The following is a 20,983-nucleotide window of genomic DNA, read 5'->3' on the forward strand; positions in this document are numbered from 1 at the left end:
GGGAGGGGGCGGGGATAAGCGGGCGGGAGTGATTGGCAAGCGGAGCTGCGCTGCGATTGGCTCGTTAAATAGCGGGTGGGTTGATTGACAGGTGAAGAGGGGTGGGGATTGGCCCCGCTGGCGGGCGGGGGCGGGCCCTGAGCTCGCGGGACCGCTGCCTGGGCCGCGCCCTGATTGGCCCTTCTGCCACCAATGGGGGGCGGGCTTGAGGGCGGCGAGGCGGGCGGCGCGCACGCGGGCCGCTCCCTGCCCTCCGATTGGCCGCCCCCAGGCGCGGGGGCGGGCTCATGCCTGAGGCGCCGCGCCTCTCCATTGGCCCGCGCCGGGAAAGCGGCGCTGCCATTGGCCGAGAGGGCCGGGAGGGGGCGGGGCTTGGGCGCTGCCGCTGTCTCTCCCCCTCAGCGATGGCGGCGGCGGCAGCAGCAGCAGCAGCGGGGCCGGGGGCGGCGGGGACCGCGCGGGTCTCCAGCGGCCGCGACCTCAGCTGCGTCCCGGAGGTGGCCGGGGCGCTGGGTGCCGTGGCCAGGCAGGGGTGAGGGGCCCGGAGACGGCGGTGGGAGGGGGTGAGGGGGGTTTGGGGGGGGGGTTAGGGGGTCTTGGGGGGGGTTGAAGGGGCTTAGAGGGGGTTGAGGGGGTTTAAGGGGGGTTTGAGGGGGTTTAGGGGGGGTTAAGGGGGTTTGAGAGGGTCTAGGGGGGTTTATGGGGGGTCTATGGGGGCTTAAGCTGGGTTGGGGGGGCTTAAGTGGGATTTAAGGGGGGGTTGAGGGGGTTTGAGGGGGTTTAGTGTGGGTTTGAGGGGGTTTGAGAGGGTATGGGGGGGTTAAGAGGGGTTTGAGGGGGTATAGGGGGGTTTGAGAGGGTATAGGGGGGTTTATGGGGGGTCTGTGGGGGCTTTAGCTGGGTTGGGGGGGGCTTAGAGGGGCCTTGGGGGGGGTTGAAGGGGTTTGAGAGTATATAGGGGGGTTTAGGGGGGGTCTATGGGGGCTTCAGCTGGGTTGGGGGGGCTTAGAGGGGGTTGAGGAGGTTTAGGGTGGGTTTAAGAGGGGTTTGAGAAGGTATAGGGGGGTTTATGGGGGGTCTATGGGGGCTTTAGCTGGGTTTGAGGGGGGCTTAGAGGGGGTTTAGGGGGGTTTATGGGGGGTCTGTGGGGGCTTTAGCTGGGCTGGGGGGGCTTAAGTGGGGTTTAAGGGGGGGTTGAGGGGGTTTGAGAGGGTATAGGGGGGTTTATGGGGGGTCTATAGGGGCTTTAGCTGGGCTGGGGGGGCTTAAGTGGGGTTTAAGGGGGGGTTGAGGGGGTTTGAGAGGGTATAGGGGGGTTTATGGGGGGGTCTATAGGGGCTTTAGCTGGGTTGGGGGGGCTTAGAGGGGGTTTAGGGGGGATTTAAGGGGGTTAGAGGGGGTTTGAGAGGGTATAGGGGGGTTTAAGGGGGGTTTGAGAGGGTATAAGGGGGTTTATAGGGGGTCTATGAGGGCTTTAGCTGGGCTGGGGGGCATAGAGGGGGTTTAGGGGGGATTTAAGGGGGTTAGAGGGGGTTTGAGAGGGTATAGGGGGTCTATGGGGGGGTTGAGAGGGTATAGGGGGTTGATGGGGAGTCTATAGGGGCTTAAGCTGGGTTGGGGGGGCTTTGAGAGGGTTTAGGGGTGGTTTGAGGGAGGGTTGAGAGTGTATAAGGGGGTTTAAGGGGGGGTTGAGAGGGTATAGGGGGGCTTATGGGGGGTCTATGGTGGCTTTACGTGGGTTGGGGGGGCTTAAGAGGGGTGTTAAAGGGGTTTAAGGGGGTTTAGAAGCGCTTGATAGGGGTTTCAGGGGGGGTTTGGGGGGGTTTAGAAGGGATTGATAGTGGTTTGTGGGGGGTTTAGGGGGGTTTGGGTGTCTTAAGAGGGGTTTGGGGGGCTTAAAAGGGGTGTTAAAGGGGTTTAGAGGGGGTTAAGGTGGTTTACGGGGGCTTGATAGGGGTTTAACGGGGGGTTCAAAAGGGGTTTAGGAGGGATTGAAGGGATCTGAGGGGGGTTTGGGGATCTTGGGGAGGTTTAAAGGGGTCTTAATAGGGTTTTGGGGGGTGTTTAGGGGTTTTTGGGGGGTTTAGGGGGTTTTGGGGGGTGTTTAGGGGGTGTTTTGGGGGGGGTTAGGGGTGTTTTGGGGGTGGTTTCATGGGGTTTCCCCCCTCCCAGGTTCGATTTCCTGTGCCTGCCCCTGTTCCACCCGCGGCACCGGCGGGAGTTCTGGCTGGAACCGGCCCGCAGCCGCCCCGGGCCCCAGACCCGCTCCGACCTGCTGCTCTCCGGGAGGGGTGAGAGGGGAGGGGGCACCCAGAGGGCTTTGGGGCACCCTGGGACCCCCTAAAAGGGGTTTGGGGCACCCTGGGACCTCCCTAAAAGGGATTTGGGGCACCCTGAGACCCCTATAAAGGGGTTTGGGGCACCTTGGGATCCCCTATAAAGGCCAAGGGGCACCCTGGGACCCCCCCAAAGGGGCTTGAGGCACTGTGGGACCCCCATAAAGGGATTTGGGGCATCCTGGGACCCCCTATATCACCCCAGAATCCCCCCAAAGGGGTTTGGGGCACCCTGGGACCCCCCCTAAAGGGCCATGGGACACCCTGGGACTCCCCTAAAAGGGGCTTGAGGCACCCTGGGACCCCCTAGAAAGGGTTTGGGGCACCCTGAGACCCCCCATAGCACCCCAGAATCCCCCCAAAGGGCCTTGGGGCACCCTGGGACCCCCCCCAAAGGGGCTTGAGGCACCCTGGGATCCCCTAAAAGGGCCATGGGACACCCTGGGACCCCCATAAAGGGGTTCAAGACACCCTGAGACCCCCTATATCACCCCAGAATCCCCTCATAGAGCAATGGGACACCCTGGGATCCCCCCCAAAAGGGCTTGGGGCACCCTGAGACCCCTATAAAGGGGTTTGGGGCACCCTGGGACCCCCTATATCACCCCAGAATCCCCCCAAAGGGCCTTGAGGCATCTTGGGACCCCCCCTAAAGGGCCATGGGACACCCTGAGACCCCTATAAAGGGATTTGGGGCATCCTGGGACCCCCTATATCACCCCAGAATCCCCCCAAAGGGGTTTGGGGCACCCTGGGACCCCCCCCAAAGGGGCTTGAGGCACCCCGGGACCCCCTAAAAGGCCATGAGGCACCCTGGGACCCCCCCTAAAGGGCATTGAGGCACCCTGGGACCCCCCCCAAAGGGGCTAGGGGCACCCTGGGGCCCCCTAAAAGGGGTTTGGGGCACCCTGGGACCCCCTATAACACCCCGGAATCCCCTCTCAGAGCAATGGGGCACGCTGGGACCCCCTAAAAGGGTCATGGGGCACCCTGGGACCCCCCTAAAAAGGACTTGGGGCACCCTGAGACCCCCATAAAGGGATTTGGGACACCCTGGGACCCCCCTAAAAAGGACTTGGGGCACCCTGAGACCCCCATAAAGGGATTTGGGGCACCCTGGGACCCCCCCCAAAGGGGCTTGGGGCACCCCGGGACCCCCTAAAAGGGGCATGGGGCACCCTGGGACCCCCCTAAAGGGGCTTGAGGCATCCTGGGACCCCCATAAAGGGGTTTGGGGCACCCTGGGACCCCCTATGTCACCCCAGAATCCCCTCATAGAGCAATGGGACACCCTGGGACCCCCCCCAAAAGGGGCTTGGGGCACCCTGGACCCCCCTAAAAGGGTCATGGGGCACCCTGGGACCCCCCTAAAAGGGTCATGGGGCACCCTGGGCCCCCCTAACCCCCCCCTGTCCCCCCCAGACTGGAACACCCTGATCGTGGGGAAGCTCTCGCCCTGGATCCGCCCCGACTCCCCCCTGGAGCACGTGCGGAGGAACTCGGAGGCCGTGAGTTTTGGGGGGGGGGTCTGGGGGGGGTCTGAGGGGTCTGGGGGGGGGTTTAGGGACCCCCCTGACCCCGTTAACCCCCCCCCTGCCCCCCCAGGCCATGCTGCAGGAGCTGAACTTCGGGGCGTACCTGGGGCTCCCCGCCTTCCTGCTGCCCCTCAGCCAGGCCCACAACCCCAACCTGGCCAGGGTCCTCTGCGCCCACCTGCACACCGGCCACCACAGCGCCATGGTGGGGGCACTGGGAGGGGATTGGGGGGCACTGGGAGGGACTGGGAGAGGATTGGGGGGGGCTGGGAGGGGATTGGGAGGCACTGGGAGGGGATTGGGGGGGACTGGGAGGGGCTGGGAGGGGATTGGGAGGCACTGGGAGGGGATTGGGGGGCACTGGGAGGAGGTTGGGAGGAACTGGGAGGTGCTGGGAGGGGATTGGGGGGCACTGGGAGGGGATTGGGGGGGCTGGGAGGGGATTGGGGGGCACTGGGAGGCACTGGGAGGGGATTGGGAGGGACTGGGAGGGGATTGGGAGGCACTGGGAGGGGATTGGGGGGCACTGGGAGGAGGTTGGGAGGTGCTGGGAGGGGATTGGGGGGCACTGGGAGGGGATTGGGGGGGCTGGGAGGGGATTGGGGGGCACTGGGAGGCACTGGGAGGGGATTGGGAGGGACTGGGAGGGGATTGGGGGGCACTGGGAGGGGATTGGGGGGCACTGGGAGGGGATTAGAGGGCACTGGGAGGAGGTTGGGAGGGACTGGGAGGTGCTGGGAGGGGATTGGGGGCTGCTGGGAGGGATTGGGGGGTACTGGGAGGGGATTGGGGGGGACTGGGAGGGGATTGGGGGGGACTGGGAGGGGATTGGGGGGGACTGAGAGGATTGGAGGGCACTGGGAGGGACTGGGAGGGGATTGGGGGTCACTGGGAGGGGATTGGGAGGGACTGGGAGGAGGTTGGGGGGCACTGGGAGGGGATTGGGGGGCACTGGGAGGGACTGGGAGGGGATTGGGAGGGACTGGGAGAGGATTGGGAGGTACTGGGAGGGGATTGGGGGGCACTGGGAGGGGATTGGAGGACACTGGGAGGAGGTTGGGGGGCACTGGGGGGACTGGGAGGGGATTGGGGGGCACTGGGAGGGGGGTTGGGAGGCAACTGGGAGCACTGGGAGTGACTGGGAGTGGGAATTGGGGCAACTGGGAGGCACTGGGAGGGCAGTTGGGGAGGTCACTGGTCTGTACTGGTCCGTACTGGTCCGTACTGGTCTGTACTGGTCCGTACTGGTCAGTTCTGGGTGCGGGTGCCCCTGCTGGTGCCCGAGGACGAGCGGGAGGCGCTGACGCGGGGGGAGGAGGAAGAGGAAGAGGCGGAGCCACCCGAGGGCGGGGCCGAGGAGCGCACCTGGCATTGGTGGGTGTCCCCGGAGGGGGCGGGACTTCCGGTGAGGGGGGGCGGGGCTTCCGGTGGGAGGGCCTGACCACGCCCCCTTCCCCTCCCCCCACAGGTGGCACAACTTCCGGACCCTCTGTGACTACAACAAGCGCGTGGGAGTGGGTGAGGGGCGGGGCCAGGGGGTGATTGACAGGCTGGGGGAGGGGCCAAGGGGGTGATTGACAGGCTGGGGAGGGGCTAAGGGGTGATTGACAGGCTGGGGGAGGGGCTAAGGGGTGATTGACAGGCCTGGGGGCGGGGCTAAGGGGTGATTGACAGGCTGGGGGAGGGGCTAAGGGGTGATTGACAGGCTGGGGGAGGGGCTAAGGGGTGATTGACAGGCTGGGGGGGGCTAAGGGGTGATTGACAGGCTGGGGGAGGGGCCAAGTGGGTGATTGACAGGCCTGGGGAGGGGCTAAGGGGTGATTGACAGGCCTGGGGCGGGGCTAAGGGGTGATTGACAGGCTGGGGGAGGGGCTAAGGGGTGATTGACAGGCTGGGGGAGGGGCTAAGGGGTGATTGACAGGCTGGGGGAGGGGCTAAGGGGTGATTGACAGGCTGGGGGAGGGGCTAAGGGGTGATTGACAGGCTGGGGGAGGGGCCAAGGGGGTGATTGACAGGCTGGGGGAGGGGCTATGGGGTGATTGACAGGTCTCTAGCCAATGGGGGTGTGGCTCCAGCCCAAGGGGCGGGGCTAAGGGGTGATTGACAGGTCTATAGCCAATGGGGTGTGGTTGCAGCCCAGGGGGCGGGGCTAAGGGGTGATTGGCAGGTCTGTGGCCAATGGGGGTGTGGCTGTAGCCAGGAGGCGGGACTAAGGGGTGATTGACAGGTCTCTAGCCAATGGGGGTGTGGCTGCAGCCCAGGGGGCGGGGCTAAGGGGTGATTGACAGGGCTGGGGGCGGGATTAAGGGGTGATTGACAGGTCTCTAGCCAATGGGGGTGCGGCTCCAGCCCAAGGGGGCGGGGCCGGGCCCTGACCCCGCCCCTTTTGGCCCCTCCCCCCAGCGCTGGAGGTGGGGCCGGACCTGCCGTCGGGCGCGGCCATCGACCGGTGGCTGGGGGAGCCGGTGAAGGCGGCCATCTTGCCCACCAGCGTCTTCCTCACCAACAAGAAGGGCTTCCCCGTCCTGTCCCGCCCACACCAGCGCCTGCTCTGCCGCCTGCTGCGGGTGAGGGGACCCCCAAAACACACCCCCAACCCCCCCGGACACCCCCCTAAACCCCCCGACCCCCCTGTACACACCCCTAAACACCCCCCAACCCCCCTGTACACACCCCTAAACACCCCCCAACCCCCCTGTACACACCCCTAAACACCCCCCAACCCCCCTGTACACACCCTTAAACACCCCCCAACCCCCCTGTACACACCCCTAAACACCCCCCAACCCCCCCGTACACACCCCTAAACACCCCCCGACCCCCCTGTACACACCCCTAAACACCCCCAACCCCCCTGTACACACCCCTAAACACCCCCAACCCCCCTGTACACACCCCTAAACACCCCCTAACCCCCCCGTACACACCCCTAAACCCCCTGACCCCCCTGTACACACCCCTAAACACCCCCAAACCCCCCGTACACACACCTAAACACCCCCAAACCCCCCTGTACACACCCCTAAACACCCCCTAACCCCCCTGTACACCCCCCTCACACACCCACAACCCCCTGTACACACCCCTAAACACCCCCTACACCCCCTAGCCCCCTTTATGCTCCCTAACCCCCCATACAGCCCCCAACCCTGCTCTTAGACCCCCCATTCCCCCTTTAAACCCCCCCTACACCCCCAACCCCCCTCTTAGATACCCCCAATCCCCCTTCAGACCCCCCCTACACCCCCAAACCCCCTCTTAGACACCCCTAATCCCCCTTTAGACCCCCTCAATCCCTTTTTAGACCCCTACTACACCCCCAAATCCCCTCTTAGACCCCCCTAATCCCCCGTTAGACCCCCTCAATCCCCCTTCAGACCCCCCTACACCCCCAACCCCCCCCTTAGACCCCCCTAATCCCTCTTCAGACCCCCCCTACATCCCCAAACCCCCCTTTAGACCCCCCTTAATCCCCCCTTAGACCCCTCCTTCCACTCCCCAATCCCCATCCCCACCCCCACACCCCCCCCCACCCCCGCACCGGACGTCACCCCGGTGACGGGGGTGGTGGGGGGTGTTGATGACATCACCGCTGACGTCACGGGGGGGTTTGATGACGTCACTGCAGCTGGAGGTGCAGGTGGTGGTGACGGGAGCCCCCCGGCACGGCGGGAAGCCCCTGGGCTCCTACCTGCAGTACCTGGAGCACCTGGGGCAGCACCGGCCCCCGCCCTCCGCCTACGAGCTCTTTGCCCGGGGCTACGAGGACTATCTCCAGTCCCCCTTGCAGGTACAGGGGGGTTAGCTCGTTAACCAGGCGATTAGCTACGCAAATCACCCCTCGTTAGCTTAATTAGTTGTTCCCAGGGGTAATTAAGGGGGTCTCATTATGCCCCCCCCCCCCCCCTACGGTCGCAGCCGCTGATGGACAACCTGGAGTCGCAGACCTACGAGGTGTTTGAGAAGGACCCAATCAAGTACTCCCAGTACCAGCAGGTGGGCGGGGCTTAGGGGGGTGGGCGGGGCTTAGAGGGTGTTGATTGGTTTGTTAATTCCCCCCTCATTTGCATAGCCACACCCCCCTCTAATTTGGGGTGCCCCCCATCCCCCTCCCCCAGGCCATCTACAAGTGTCTCCTGGACCGGGTGCCCGAGGAGGAGAAGGACAGCAACGTGCAGTGAGTGGGGGGCTGGGGGGACCCCAGACCCCTTGGGGTGCCCCCAAACCCCCGTGGGGCAGCCCTAAACACCCCTGGGGCACCCCAAAACCCCCGTGGGGTACCCCCAAATCCCTATATGGCACCCCTGGGTCCTTATGGGGCACCCCTGAGTCTCTATAGGGCACCCCTGGGTCTCTTTGGGGTACCCCTGGGTCTCTATGGGGCACCCCAAATCCCTGGGGGGCACCCCAAAACCCCCGTGGGGCACCCCCAAATCCCTATAGGGCACCCTTGGGTCCCTATAGGGCACCCCTGGGTCTCTATAGGGCACCCCCAAGTCCCTATGGGGCACCCCTGAGTCCCTATAGGGCACCCCTGGGTCCCTATGGGGCACCCCTGGGTCTCTATGGGGCACCCCTGGGTCTCTTTGGGGCACCCCTGGGTCTCTTTGGGGCACCCCTGGGTCCCTATGGGGCACCCCAAATCCCTGGGGGGCACCCCAACAGCCCCATGGGGCACCCCTGGGTCCCTATAGGGCACCCCTGGGGCTCTATGGGGCACCCCCACAGCCCTGTACCCCCCCTAAATCCCCATGGGGCACCCCAAAATCCCTATGGGGCACCCCATAACCCCTCCCCACAGCCCTATACCCCCCCTAAATCCCCATGGGGCACCCCAAAATCCCTATGGGGCACCCCATAGCCCCTCCCCACAGCCCTATATCCCCCTTAAATCCCCATGGGGCACCCCAAAATCCCTATGGGGCATCCCATAGCCCCCCCCCGACCCCCCTGTCCCCCTGCCCAGGGTGGTGATGGTGCTGGGGGCGGGCCGGGGGCCCCTGGTCAACGCCACCCTCCGCGCCTCGCGCCAGGCCGGGCGCCGCGTCCGCGTCTACGCCGTGGAGAAGAACCCCAACGCCGTCGTCACGTGAGACCCCCCAAACCCCCTGAGACCCCCCCAAACCCCCACCCACGGACCCCTGAGACCCCCCAAAACCCCACCCACAGACCCCTGAGACCCCCCAGAACTCCCTGAGACCCCCCAAACCCCCTAAGACCCCCTCAAAGCCCCCTGAGACCCCCCCCAAAACCCCACCCACGGACCCCTGAGACCCCCCAGAACTCCCTGAGACCCCCCAAACCCCCTAAGACCCCCTCAAAACCCCCTGAGACCCCCCAAACCCCCTAAGACCCCCTCAAAACCCCCTGAGACCCCCCAAAACCCCACCCACAGACCCCTGAGACCCCCCAGAACCCCCTGAGACCCCCCCAAAACCCCCTGAGACCCCCCAAACCCCTCACCCACAGACCCCTGAGACCCCCCAGAACCCCCTGAGACCCCCCCAAAACCTCCTGAGACCCCCCAAAACCCCACCCACAGACCCCTGAGACCCCCCCCAGAACCCCCTGAGACCCCCCAAACACCCATATATCCCCCCCAAACCTCCCTGTATCCCCCCAAATCCCCCCCAAACCCTCATATATCCCCCCCAAACCCCTTTGTATCCCTCCCAAACCCCCCAAATCCCCTCTAAACCCCCTTATATCCCCCCAAATCCTCCCCAAACCCCCTCTAAACCCCTTTATATCCCCCCAAATCCTCCCCAAACCCCCTTATATCCCCCCAAACCCCCTTATATACCCCCCAAGCCCCCCTGTATCCCCCCAAATCCCCCCCAAACCCCCTTATATCCCCCAAACCCCCTTATATACCCCCCAAGCCTCTCTGTATCCCCCCAAATCCCCCCCAAACCACCTTATATCCCCCCCAAGCCCCCGTTTCCCCCCCAAATCCCCCCCAAACCCCCTTGTATCCCCCCCAAGCCCCCTTATATCCCCCCCAAACCTCCCAAATCCCGCCAAATCCCCCCCAAACCCCCTTATATCCCCCCCAAGCCCCTCTGTATCCCCCCCAAATCCCCCCCAAACCCCCATATATCCCCCCCCAAGCCTCCCTGTTTCCCTCCCAACCCCCCTCGTATCCCCCCAAATCCCCCCCAAACCCCCTTATATCCCCCCCAAGCCCCTCTGTATCCCCCCAAATCCCCCTCAAACCCCCTTATATCCCCCCCAAGCCTCCCTGTTCCCCTCCCAAACCCCCATATATCCCCCCCAAGCCCCCATATATCCCCCCCAAGCCCCCCTGTATCCCCCCAAATCCCCCCCAAACCCCCTTATATCCCCCCCCCCAGGCTGGAGAGCTGGCAGTACGAGGAGTGGGGGGCTCAGGTGTCGGTGGTGCCCCGGGACATGAGGGACTGGGAGGCCCCCGAGGCGGCTGACGTGCTGGTGTCGGAGCTGCTGGGCTCCTTCGGGGACAACGAGCTGTGCCCAGAGTGCCTGGACGGGGCCCGGGGCTGCCTCAAGGGTGGGGCTGGGGGGCTCTGGGGGGGCTGGGAGGGGGGTTAGAGGGGGGTTTGGGGGGGCTACATGGGGTTTGGGGGGGTCTGGGGGGCGTACTTGGGGCTTTCGAGGTGTTTAAAGGAGTTTGGGGGGGATTTTGGGGGGTGTACTGGGGGGTTTTGGGGGTGTACAGGGGGGTTGGGGGGGATTTGGGGGGTGTACAGGGGGGGTTTGGGGGTGTACAGGGGGGTTGGGGGGGGATTTTGGGGGTGTACAGGGGGGTTGGGGGGGATTTGGGGGGGTTTAAGGGGGTTTGGGGCGGGTACAGGGGGGTTTTGGGGGGTTAAGGGAATTTTGGGGGGTGTATGAGGGGGATATGGGGGGTTTGAGGGGGATTTTGGGGGTGTACAGGGGGGTTTTGGGGGTGTACAGGGGGGTTGGGGGGGATTTGGAGGGGTTTAAGGGGGTTTGGGGGGTTGAAGGGAGTTTTGGGGGGTGTATGAGGGGGATTTGGGGGGGTTGGGGGGGAATGAGGAGGATTTGGGGCATTGGGGGGGGTACAGGGGTATTTGGGGGGGGTCTATGAGGGGCTTTTGGGGGGGGGAGTTAGGGGGACTTTGGGGTCTAAGAGGGGCTCCAGGGGGGTTTGAGGGGGCGGTACAGGGGGGGTTGGGGGTTCGGGGGGGTGGTACAGGGGGGTTTGGGGGTACAGGAGGGTTTGGGGGGGCGGTATGGGGGGGTCTGGGGCTACAGAGGGGGTTGGGGGTACAGGGGGGCTTGGGGGGGCGGTACAGGGGGGTTGGGTGTGTTTTGGGGGGCGGTACAGGGGGGTTTTGGGGTTCGGGGGGGGCGGTACAGGGGGGTTTTGGGGTTCAGGGGGGGAGGTACAGGGGGGTCTGGGGGTACAGAGGGGGTTGGGGGGGCGGTACAGGGGGTTTTTGGGGTTCGGGGGGGTGGTACAGGGGGGTTGGGTGTTTTTTGGGGGGCGGTACAGGGGGGTTTAGGGGTCCAGGGGGGGTGGTACAGGGGGGTTTTGGGGTCCAGAGGGGGCAGTACAGGGGGGTTTTGGGGTTCAGGGGTCTATTTTGGGGGTGGGGGGTTTGGGGGTGACCCCCTCTTCCCCCCCTCCCCCCCGCAGAGGGCGGGGTGAGCATCCCGCAGTGGTACACGTCCTTCCTGGCTCCCATCTCCTCCTCCAAGCTCTATAACGAGGTGCGGGCGTGTCGGGAGCGCGACCGGGACCCTGAGGTGAGAAGTGACGTCATTAACCCCCCCCCATGACGTCACGGCGGCGGTGGGATGACGTCACCAGCGGCGCCGGCGCTCCCGACAGGCGCAGTTCGAGATGCCGTACGTGGTGCGGCTGCACAACTACCACCAGCTGGCGGCTCCCCAGCCCTGCTTCTCCTTCCGGCATCCCAACCCCGGTGAGTGACGTCACGGCGGCGGCGGCGGGTGATGACGTCATCCTGCCGCCGCCGTGACGTCACTTCCTCTCTCTCTCCATCCATCCTTCCTTCCTCCAGACCCGTCGCAGGACAACAGCCGGTACCGGCTGCTGTCGTTCCGGGTGGGGGTGAACACCGTCCTGCACGGCTTCGCCGGCTACTTCGAGACGGCGCTTTACGGTGACATCACGCTCAGTGCGTGATGACGTCATAGCCCGGGGGGGGAGGAGGGGGGAGGGGGGGGGGGGTGTGTGACGTCATCGCCGTCCCCAAAGCACCTTCCCTAAGCCAATTAGAGTGGGGAGGGGGGGAGGGGAAAGGGGGTGGGGGCTCAAGCTCGGCAGCCAATGGGGGTGGGAGGATGTGGGTGTGGTGGTGACGTCATCGCTGACGTCATCGCTGATGACGTCATCATCCTCCCTCCTTCCTCCTCCTCCTCCAGGTATCCGGCCCGAGACGCACTCGCCCGGGATGTTCTCCTGGTTCCCCATCTTCTTCCCCATCAAGGTGCCGCCATCTTGGGGAGGGAGGGAGGGGGGTGGAGCTATGAGAGGGCGGCGGCCATCTTGAGTGTGGGCAAAGCGCGGCGGCGGCGGCCATCTTGGGCGTGGGCACCGCGCAGCCATCTTGGCTCGGGGTGGGGGGTGGGGGGGGGTGAAAGGGGCTCCTCTCGCCTCACCCGTTGCAGGGTGAGGGGAAGGGGGGGCGGCCATCTTGGGTGGGGAAGGGGGCGGCCATCTTGGGTGCGAAGGGGGCGGCCATCTTGGGTACCAAAGGGGGCGGCCATCTTGCTGAGGCCTCACTCCCACCCTGTTTTCCTCTTCCCCCCCCCAGCAACCCCTGGCCGTGAAGGCGGGCGAGGACGTGTCGGTGGCCTTCTGGCGCTGCGCCACCCCCAAGAAGGTCTGGTACGAGTGGGCGGTCACCGCCCCGGCCTGCTCCGCCCTCCACAACCCCACCGGCCGCTCCTACACCATCGGCCTCTGACACCACCCCCCTCAATAAACTCCTCTTCCTCCTCCTCCTCCTCCTCTGTGTGTGTCAGATGGGGATTGGGGGGGCTGCGCCGCCATCTTGCCGCCGCCGCCATCTTGGCGCCACCACCCCCCCGCCCTGAATTAGGGCTGAAAACCGCCTTAAACCCCCTTTTCAACCCGTTTTAAGGCTTTAATAAGATCTTTAAACTCCTTCTCATCCCCTTCCAGCCGCTTCCCGCTTCGTTTGCCACCTTTAAACGCCTTAAAACCGCCCCCCTCGCCATTAAGCCCCGTTAGGAGTAGCGAGGCGCTAGGCCGCGTTTCCATAGCGACGGGGAGACGGGAGGAAAGCGGGCGGGGCCTCCCCGCCACCACCACCCAATCCAATCCCCCCCTTTCCTCCCTCCACCCAATCAGCGCCGCCCGCCCCTTCCCTTTCCCCGCCTCCCCGTGGCCAATCAGAGCGCGTCTCGGCGCCGCGCATGCGCAGAGGCGCCGGGGGAAGGCGGAGCAGGGTAAGGGAAGGGGAAAGGCGGAGGGGGGGGGGGGGGCAGGAGGCCGCCGCCATCTTAACGCCGCCGCCGCCGCTGCCGCCGCTCCGGGAGCCGCCGGGGAAGCCGGTACCGGGGCTGGGGAAGGGGGGGAAGGGAGGAGGAAGGGGCCGCGGGTCGGCTGGAGGAGGAGGAGGAAGAGGAGGAGGAGGAGGAAGAGGGAGGAAGAAGGGGGGGGGGGGGGGGGAATGGCGGCGGCGGGGGGGGGGGGGGTGCGGTGAGGGGAGGAGCGCGCTGCGCATGCGCGGGAGCGGGGAGGGGAGGGGGGAGCGAGGGGCGTGGCCTTGAGGGGGGCGGCTGGCGTGTGATTGGTGGGCGGGGCTTGGGGAGGGGGCGGGGCTTGGGGAGGGGCGCGCGCGCTCCACGTGGGTCAGGGAGGCTGCTGGGGGGGGTTAAGGGGGGGGGGGGGGCCTGTTAACGACCCCCCCGCGCCCCCTCCCCAGGACGCAGCGTTGGGGAAGGGGGAGTCCCCGGGGGGGAGAAGGAGACGCCGCCGGTCCCGCCCAGCCGCCCATCCCCCCTTCGTCCCTGTTGGGATTCGGGGGGGGAGATCAGATTTCCCCCCCCCCCCCCACCCCACACACACCCCCCCCCCCCAAACACGGTGCAGGATGGAGGCGGGGGGCTCCAACCCGCTGCCCGACCCGGTGAGGGGGGGGTTGGGGGTCTTGGGGGGGAAATACGGGGGTTTGGGGGGGAAATAGGGGGTCTGGGGGTGGATTTGGGGGTCTGGGGGGTGGATTTGGGGGTCTGAGGTGGGAAATAGGGGGTCTGGGGGGGATTTGGGGGTCTGGGGGTGGATTTGGGGGTCTGGGGGGTGAATTTGGGGGTCTGAGGGGGGAAATAGGGGGTCTGGGGGGGGATTTGGGGGTCTGGGGGGTGAATTTGGGGGTCTGAGGGGGGAAATAAGGGGTCTGGGGAGATTTGGGGGTCTGAGGGGTGGATTTGGGAGTCTGAGGAGGGAAATAGGGGTCTCGGGGGATTTGGGGTCTAAGAGGGGGATTTGGGGCTCTAGGGGGTGGATTTGGGGTCTTTGGGGGGAAATAGGGGGCTTGGGGGGTGGATTTTGGGGTCTAGGAGGTGAATTTGGGGTCTGAGGGGATGGAGAGAGGGGTTCGGGGGGGGAAATATGGGGGTTTAGGGGGGTGGATTAGGGGGTCTGGGGGGGAACTAGGGGGTCTGGGGGGGAAATAGGGGGTTTAGGGGTGGATTTGGGGGTCTGGGGGGCGAAATAGGGGGTCTGGGGGGGGAAATAGGGGGTTTAGGGGGTGGATTTGGGGGTCTGGGGGGGAAATTTGGGGGTCTAGGGGGTGGATTTGGGGTCTTTGGGGGGAAATAGGGGGCTTGGGGGGTGGATTTTGGGGTCTGAGGGGATGGAGAGAGGGGTCTGGGGGGGAAATATGGGGGTTGGGGGGTGGATTTGGGGGTCTGGGGGGGGAAATAGGGGGTCTGGGGGGTATTTGGGGGTCTGGGGGGAAATAGGGGGTCTGGGGGTGGATTTGGGGTCTGGGGGGGGAATTAGGGGGTCTGGGGGGGGAAATAGGGGCCTAGGGGGGGATTCGGGGGTCTAGGGGGTGGATTTGGGGTCTTTGGGGGAAATAGGGGGCTTGGGGGGTGGATTTTGGGGTCTGAGGGATGGAGAGAGGGGTCTGGGGGGAAATATGGGGGTTGGGGGGTGGATTTGGGGGTCTGGGGGGGGAAATAGGGGGTCTGGGGGGGAAATAGGGGGTCTGGGGGGGGATTTGGGGGTCTGGGGGGTGAATTTGGGGGTCTGAGGGGGGAAATAGGGGATTTAGGGGGTGGATTTGGGGGTCTCGAGGGGGAAATAGGGAGGTTTGGGGGGAGATTTGGGGGTCTGGGGGGTGGATTTGGGAGTCTGAGGAGGGAAATAGGGGGGCTGGGGGGGAAATTTGGGGGTCTGAGGGGGAAATTTGGGGGTCTAGGGAGTGGATTTGGGGTCTTTGGGGGGAAATAGGGGGCTTGGGGGGTGGATTTTGGGGTCTAGGAGGTGGATTTGGGGTCTGAGGGGATGGAGAGAGGGGCCTGGGGGGAAATATGGGGGTTGGGGGGTGGATTTTGGGGTCTGGGGGGGGAATTAGGGGGTCTCGGGGGGGAAATAGGGGGTTTAGGGGGTGGATTTGGGGGGTCTGGGGGGCGAAATAGGGGGTCTGGGGGGGGAAATAGGGGGTTTAGGGGGTGGATTTGGGGGTCTGGGGGGGAAATAGGGGGTCTGGGGGTGGATTTTGGGGTCTGGGGGGGGAATTAGGGGGTCTGGGGGGGGAAATAGGGGGTTTAGGGGTGGATTTGGGGGTCTGGGGGGCGAAATAGGGGGTCTGGGGGGGGAAATAGGGGGTTTAGGGGGTGGATTTGGGGGTCTTGGGGGGAATTAGGGGGTCTGGGGGGGGGGAATTTGGGGTCTGGGGGGACTCATTGATGGGGTGGGGGTCTCTGATTGGGGGGTGGGGTGTCTCTGATTTTGGGGGGGGGGGGTCTCCCCAGACGGACGCGATGACGTCAGACGACTTCGACATCGTGATCGAGGCCATGCTGGAGGCGCCCTACAAGAAGGAGGAGGTGAGGGGGGGCTTTGGGGGGGTTTTGGGGTCCCCTGGGGGGGTTTGGGTCCCCTGGGGGGGGTTTTGGGGTCCCCTCATTGCTCTGAGGGGCTCTGACCTCCCCCCTCCCCTTCCCCACAGGCCCAACCCGGCCCCTCCAAGGTGCAGCCTGAGCCCCCCCCAGCGCAGGTGAGGGGGTTTTGGGGTGCAGGGGGGGGGGGGGATTTAGGGGGGTGGGGGGTTATTTTGGGGGGGTCTCACCTTATCTCACCCCCCACCCCCACAGCCTCCAGCTGAGGAGAGCAGCAAAGAGCCCAAGAAGGAGAGCGGCAGCGGGAGCAGGTTTGGGGGGCTGGGGGTGGGGGATTTGGGGGGCTGGGGGGAAATTGGGGGGCTGGGGGGGGATTTGGGGGTCCCCTGAGAGGATTTGGGGGGGTCTGAACCCATTTTTGATCCCCCCTCCCCACCAGCAGCAGGAAGAAGAGGAGCCGGAGCCGGAGCCGAAGCCGCGACCACAGACACAGGTGGGGGTCTGGGGGGGGGATTTGGGGGTCTGGGGGTGGATTTGGGGGTCTGGGGAGGAAAATTGGGGGTCTTGGGAGGGATTTGTGGATCTAGGGGGGATTTGGGGTTGGGGGGGGAATAGGGGGTCTGCTGGGGGATTTGGAGGTCTGGGGAGGGGATTTGGGGGTCTGGGGGGGGGAATTTGGGGTCTGGGGGGGAAATTGGGGTCCAGGGGGGACATTTGGGGGTCTAGGGGGGATTTGGGGGTCTGGGGAGGATATTTGGAGTTTGGGGGGTATTTGGGGATCTGGGGGGGGGAATTGGGGGTCTGGGGGGGAAATTTGGGGGTCTGGGGGGGGAATTGGAGGGCTTGGGGGGGGAATTGGAGGGCTTGGGGGGGAATAGGGGGTCTGGGGGGTAGTTTGGGGGTCTGGGGGGGATATTTGGGGGTCTGGGGGGGGGAATTGGGGGTCGGGGGTGGAATTTGGGGGTCTGGGGAGGGATATTTGGAGTCTGGGGGGTATTTGGGGGTCTGGGGGGTGGATTTGGGGTCTAGGGGTGGATTTGGTCTGGGGTGACCCCAGCCCCCCCCCCCAGCCGCAGCCGGACCGGAGCGCGAGCGGCGCCGCCGGAGCCGCAGCCGCAGCCGCCGGAGCCGCCACCGGAGCCGCAGCCGCGACCGGCGACGCGGCAGCCCGCAGCCGCTCCCGCGAGCGCCGCCGGGACGAGAGGGCGCGGTGAGGGGGGGGGAGGGACCCAAAATCCCCCCCAAAAATTCCCTCAGGACACCCCAAAACCCCCTCAGGACACCCCAAAACCTCCTCAGGACACCCCAAAACCCCCTCAGGACCCCCCAAAAACTCCTCAGGACCCCCCAAAATCCCCTCAGGACCCCCCAAACCCCCCTCAGGACCCCCCAGAACCCCCTCAGGACCCCCCAAAAACTCCTCAGGACACCCTAAAACCCAACAGGACGCCCCAAAAACCCCTCAGGACCCCCCAGAACCCTTCAGGACACCCCCAACCCCCCCTCAGGACACCCCAACCCCCCCTCAGGACCCCCCAAAACCCCCTCAGGACACCCCAAAACTCCTCAGGACACCCCAAAAAATCCTCAGGACCCCCCAAAACCCCCTCAGGACCCCCAAACCCCCCTCAGGACCCCCAAAAACCTCTCAGGACCCCCCAAAAACCTCCTCAGGACCCCCAAAAGCTTTCTGAACCCCCCAAAAGCACAAGAGCCTCCTCCAAAACCCCAACAAAGCCCCCCAACCCCCCCCCACCCAACCCCTCAAAACCCCCCAATTCCCCCTTAACCCTCCAAACCCCCCTATTTCCCCCATTCCCCCCCAAAACCCCCCCAAAACCCAATAACCCCCCAAAATTCGCCTATATCCCCCCCAAAACCCCCTCCAACCCCCCAATCCCTTCAAAACCCCCCCATTCCCTCATATACCCCCCTAATTCCCCCTTTAACCCCCCCAAACCCCCCAAATCCCCTCAAACCCCCCAATCCCCCCTTAACCCCCAAAACCCCCAATTACCCCCTAATTCCCCCCAAAACCCCCTCAACCCCCCCCAAATCCCTCAAAACCCCCTATTCCCCCCCATTCCCCCCCCAAAACCCCCTCAACCCCCCTAAATCCCTCAAAACCCCCCAAATCCCCCCTTAACCCCCCAAAACCCCCAATTACCCTCCTAATTCCCCCCCAAAACCCCCTCAACCCCCCCCAAATCCCCTCAAAACCCCCCAAATCCCCCCTTAACCCCCCAACCCCCCAATTACCCCCCTAATTCCCCCCCAAAACCCCCTCAAACCCCCCCCAAATCCCTCAAAACCCCCAAATCCCCCCTTACCCCCCCAAAACCCCCAATTACCCTCCTAATTCCCCCCAAAACCCCCTCAACCTCCCCCAAATCCCCTCAAAACCCCCCAAATCCCCCTTAACCCCCCAAAACCCCCAATTACCCCCTAATTCCCCCCCAAAACCCCCTCAACCCCCCAAAATCCCCTCAAAACCCCCAAATCCCCCCTTAACCCCCCAAAACCCCCAATTACCCTCCTAATTCCCCCCCAAAACCTCCTCAACCCCCCCCAAAACCCCCCTCAACCCCCCCAAATCCCTTCAAAACCCCCAAAACCCCAATTACCCCCCTAATTCCCCCCCAAAACCCCTCAACCCCCCCCAAATCCCCTCAAAACCCCCCAAATCCCCTCAAAACCCCCCAAAACCCCCAATTACCCCCCTAATTCCCCCCCCAAAACCCCCTCAAACCCCCCCTCTCCCCTCCCAGCCGCCGCTTCGGCCACAGCAAGAGCCCCTTGTACCGCGAGAAGAGCCCCGTCCGGTGAGTCCCACCCCCCTTTTACCCCCTTTAAACCCCCCTCTGACCTCATAAAGGGGCTGGATGACATCATAAGGGGTCCCTCATCATTTTTGGGGGGTGGGTTTCACCCCTTTGCATCTCCAGGGAGCCCCTGGGTAGCCTGAGCCCCGAGGAGCGCGACGCCCGCACCGTCTTCTGCATGCAGCTGGCGGCTCGGATCCGCCCCAGGGACCTGGGAGGACTTCTTCTCAGCAGTGGGGAAGGTGAGAGGTGACCTCATTCCCCCTCCTGATGACATCACAGGGGTGGTGGTGACGTCACTGACCCCCCTGACCCCACAGGTGAGGGATGTGAGGATCATCTCGGACCGCAACTCGCGGCGCTCCAAGGGCATCGCCTACGTGGAGTTCTGTGAGATCCAGTCTGTCCCCCTGGCCATCGGGCTGACGGGCCAGAGGCTGCTGGGGTGCCCATCATCGTCCAGGCCTCGCAGGTTTGGGGGGTCCCCGGGGGGTTTTGGGGGGGTCTTGAGGGGGTTTGAGGGGGTTTTGGGGGGTTTCGGGAGGAATTGAGGAGTCTCGGTGGGAGTTGGTGAGTGTAAGGGGGGTTGAGGAGTCTAAGGGGGGTTTGAGGGGGTTTTGGAGGGGTCTAAGGAGGTTTGGGAGTCTAAGGGGGGTTTTGGGGGGTCTCAGGGGGTTTGAGGGGGGTTTTGGGGGTCTCGGGGGTTTTGAGGGGGTTTGGGGGGGTTTCGGGGCATCTCGGGGTGAATTTGTGGGGTCTAAGGGGGATTTGAGGAGTCTGAGGGGGTTTGAGAGGGGTTTAAGGGGTTTTGGAGGGGTCTAAGGAGGGTTTGGGGAGTCTAAGGGGGGTTTTGGGGGTCTCAGGGGGTTTGAGGGGGGTCTCAGGTGGTTTGAGGGGGGTTTTGGGGGGTCTCAGGGGGGTTAGAAGGGGGTTTGGGGGGTTTGGGGTCTGTGAGATCCAGTCTGTCCCCTGGCCATCGGGCTGACGGGCCAGAGGCTGCTGGGGGTGCCCATCATCGTCCAGGCCTCGCAGGTTTGGGGGTCCCCGGGGGGTTTTGGGGGGTCTTGAGGGGGTTGAGGGGATTTGAGGGGGTTTTGGGGGGTTTTCGGGGCATCTCGGGGTGAGTTGATGGGTTCTGAGGGGGATCTGAGGAGTCTAAGGGGGTTTGAGGGGGTTTTGAAGGGGTCTAAGGGAGGGTTTGGGGAGTCTAAGGGGGTTTTGGGGGTCTCAGGGGCTTGAGGGGGGTTTTGGGGGCTCTCAGAGGGGTTTTGGGGGGTCTCAGGGGGTTAGAGGGGGTTTTGGGGGGTTTGGGGTCTGTGAGATCCAGTCTGTCCCCTGGCCATCGGGCTGACGGGCCAGAGGCTGCTGGGGGTGCCCATCATCGTCCAGGCCTCGCAGGTTTGGGGGGTCCCCGGGGGGTTTTGGGGGGTCTTGAGGGGGTTTGAGGGGGTTTGGGAGGGATTTGAGGGGGTTTTGGGGGGTTTCGGGGGGAATTGAGGAGTCTCGGTGGGAGTTGGTGGAGTCTAAGGGGGGTTTGAGGAGTCTAAGGGGGTTTGAGGGGGGTTTAAGGGGTTTGGGGGGTCTAAGGGGGTTTTGGGGGTCTCAGGGGGTTTGAGGGGGGTTTTGGGGGGTCTCGGGGGTTTTGAGGGGGTTTGGGGGGGTTTCGGGGCATCTCGGGGTGAATTTGTGGGTCTGAGGGGGGTTTGAGAGGGGTTTAAGGGGGTTTTGGAGGGGTCTAAGGAGGGTTTGGGGAGTCTAAGGGGGTTTTGGGGGGTCTCAGGGGGTTTGAGGGGGGTCTCAGGTGGTTTGAGGGGGTTTTGGGGGGTCTCAGGGGGGTTAGAAGGGGGTTTGGGGGTTTGGGGTCTGTGAGATCCAGTCTGTCCCCTGGCCATCGGGTGACGGGCCAGAGGCTGCTGGGGGTGCCCATCATCGTCCAGGCCTCGCAGGTTTGGGGGGTCCCAGGGGGTCCTGAGGGGTTTGGGGGGGGTTGGGAGGGATTTGAGGGGGTTTTGGGGGTTTCGGGGGAATTGAGGAGTCTCGGTGGGAGTTGGTGGAGTCTAAGGGGGTTTGAGGAGTCTAAGGGGGGTTTGAGGGGGGTTTAAGGGGGTTTTGGGGGGTCTAAGGGGGGTTTTGGGGGTCTCAGGGGGTTTGAGGGGGGGTTTTGGGGGTCTCGGGGGTTTTGAGGGGGTTTGGGGGGGTTTCGGGGCATCTCGGGGTGAATTTG

General features: G+C 64.7%; 2 protein-coding genes across 2 annotated transcripts; both read left to right on the plus strand.

Annotated features, from left to right (window-relative positions):
* Positions 1 to 382: 382 nt before the first annotated feature.
* Positions 383 to 12,847, plus strand: PRMT5 (protein arginine methyltransferase 5). The gene is made up of 17 exons (XM_084281124.1): positions 383 to 532; positions 2,173 to 2,291; positions 3,759 to 3,844; positions 3,942 to 4,076; positions 5,124 to 5,245; positions 5,340 to 5,389; positions 6,275 to 6,438; positions 7,500 to 7,661; positions 7,790 to 7,867; positions 7,990 to 8,048; positions 8,838 to 8,960; positions 10,225 to 10,400; positions 11,514 to 11,623; positions 11,709 to 11,802; positions 11,902 to 12,018; positions 12,266 to 12,330; positions 12,658 to 12,847. The coding sequence occupies exons 1-17, from the start codon at positions 405 to 407 to the stop codon at positions 12,808 to 12,810; spliced, it is 1,941 nt and encodes a 646-aa protein (XP_084137250.1). The 5' UTR covers positions 383 to 404; the 3' UTR covers positions 12,811 to 12,847.
* A 486-nt stretch (positions 12,848 to 13,333) lies between these two features.
* Positions 13,334 to 19,231, plus strand: RBM23 (RNA binding motif protein 23; the record flags this gene model as incomplete). Its single annotated transcript, XM_084281128.1, is given in 14 exon segments — positions 13,334 to 13,420; positions 13,795 to 13,998; positions 15,851 to 15,925; positions 16,048 to 16,095; positions 16,193 to 16,248; positions 16,377 to 16,430; positions 17,008 to 17,029; positions 17,031 to 17,105; positions 17,107 to 17,147; positions 18,706 to 18,759; positions 18,883 to 18,973; positions 18,975 to 19,001; positions 19,080 to 19,197; positions 19,200 to 19,231. Coding segments are annotated over 13 exon segments (729 nt in total), but the record flags the coding sequence as incomplete, so codon positions are not given.
* Positions 19,232 to 20,983: the final 1,752 nt, after the last annotated feature.

Source organism: Gallinula chloropus, assembly GCF_964237585.1.
Source record: "Gallinula chloropus genome assembly, contig: HAP1_SCAFFOLD_360, whole genome shotgun sequence".
NCBI classification, from domain to species: Eukaryota; Metazoa; Chordata; class Aves; order Gruiformes; family Rallidae; genus Gallinula; species Gallinula chloropus.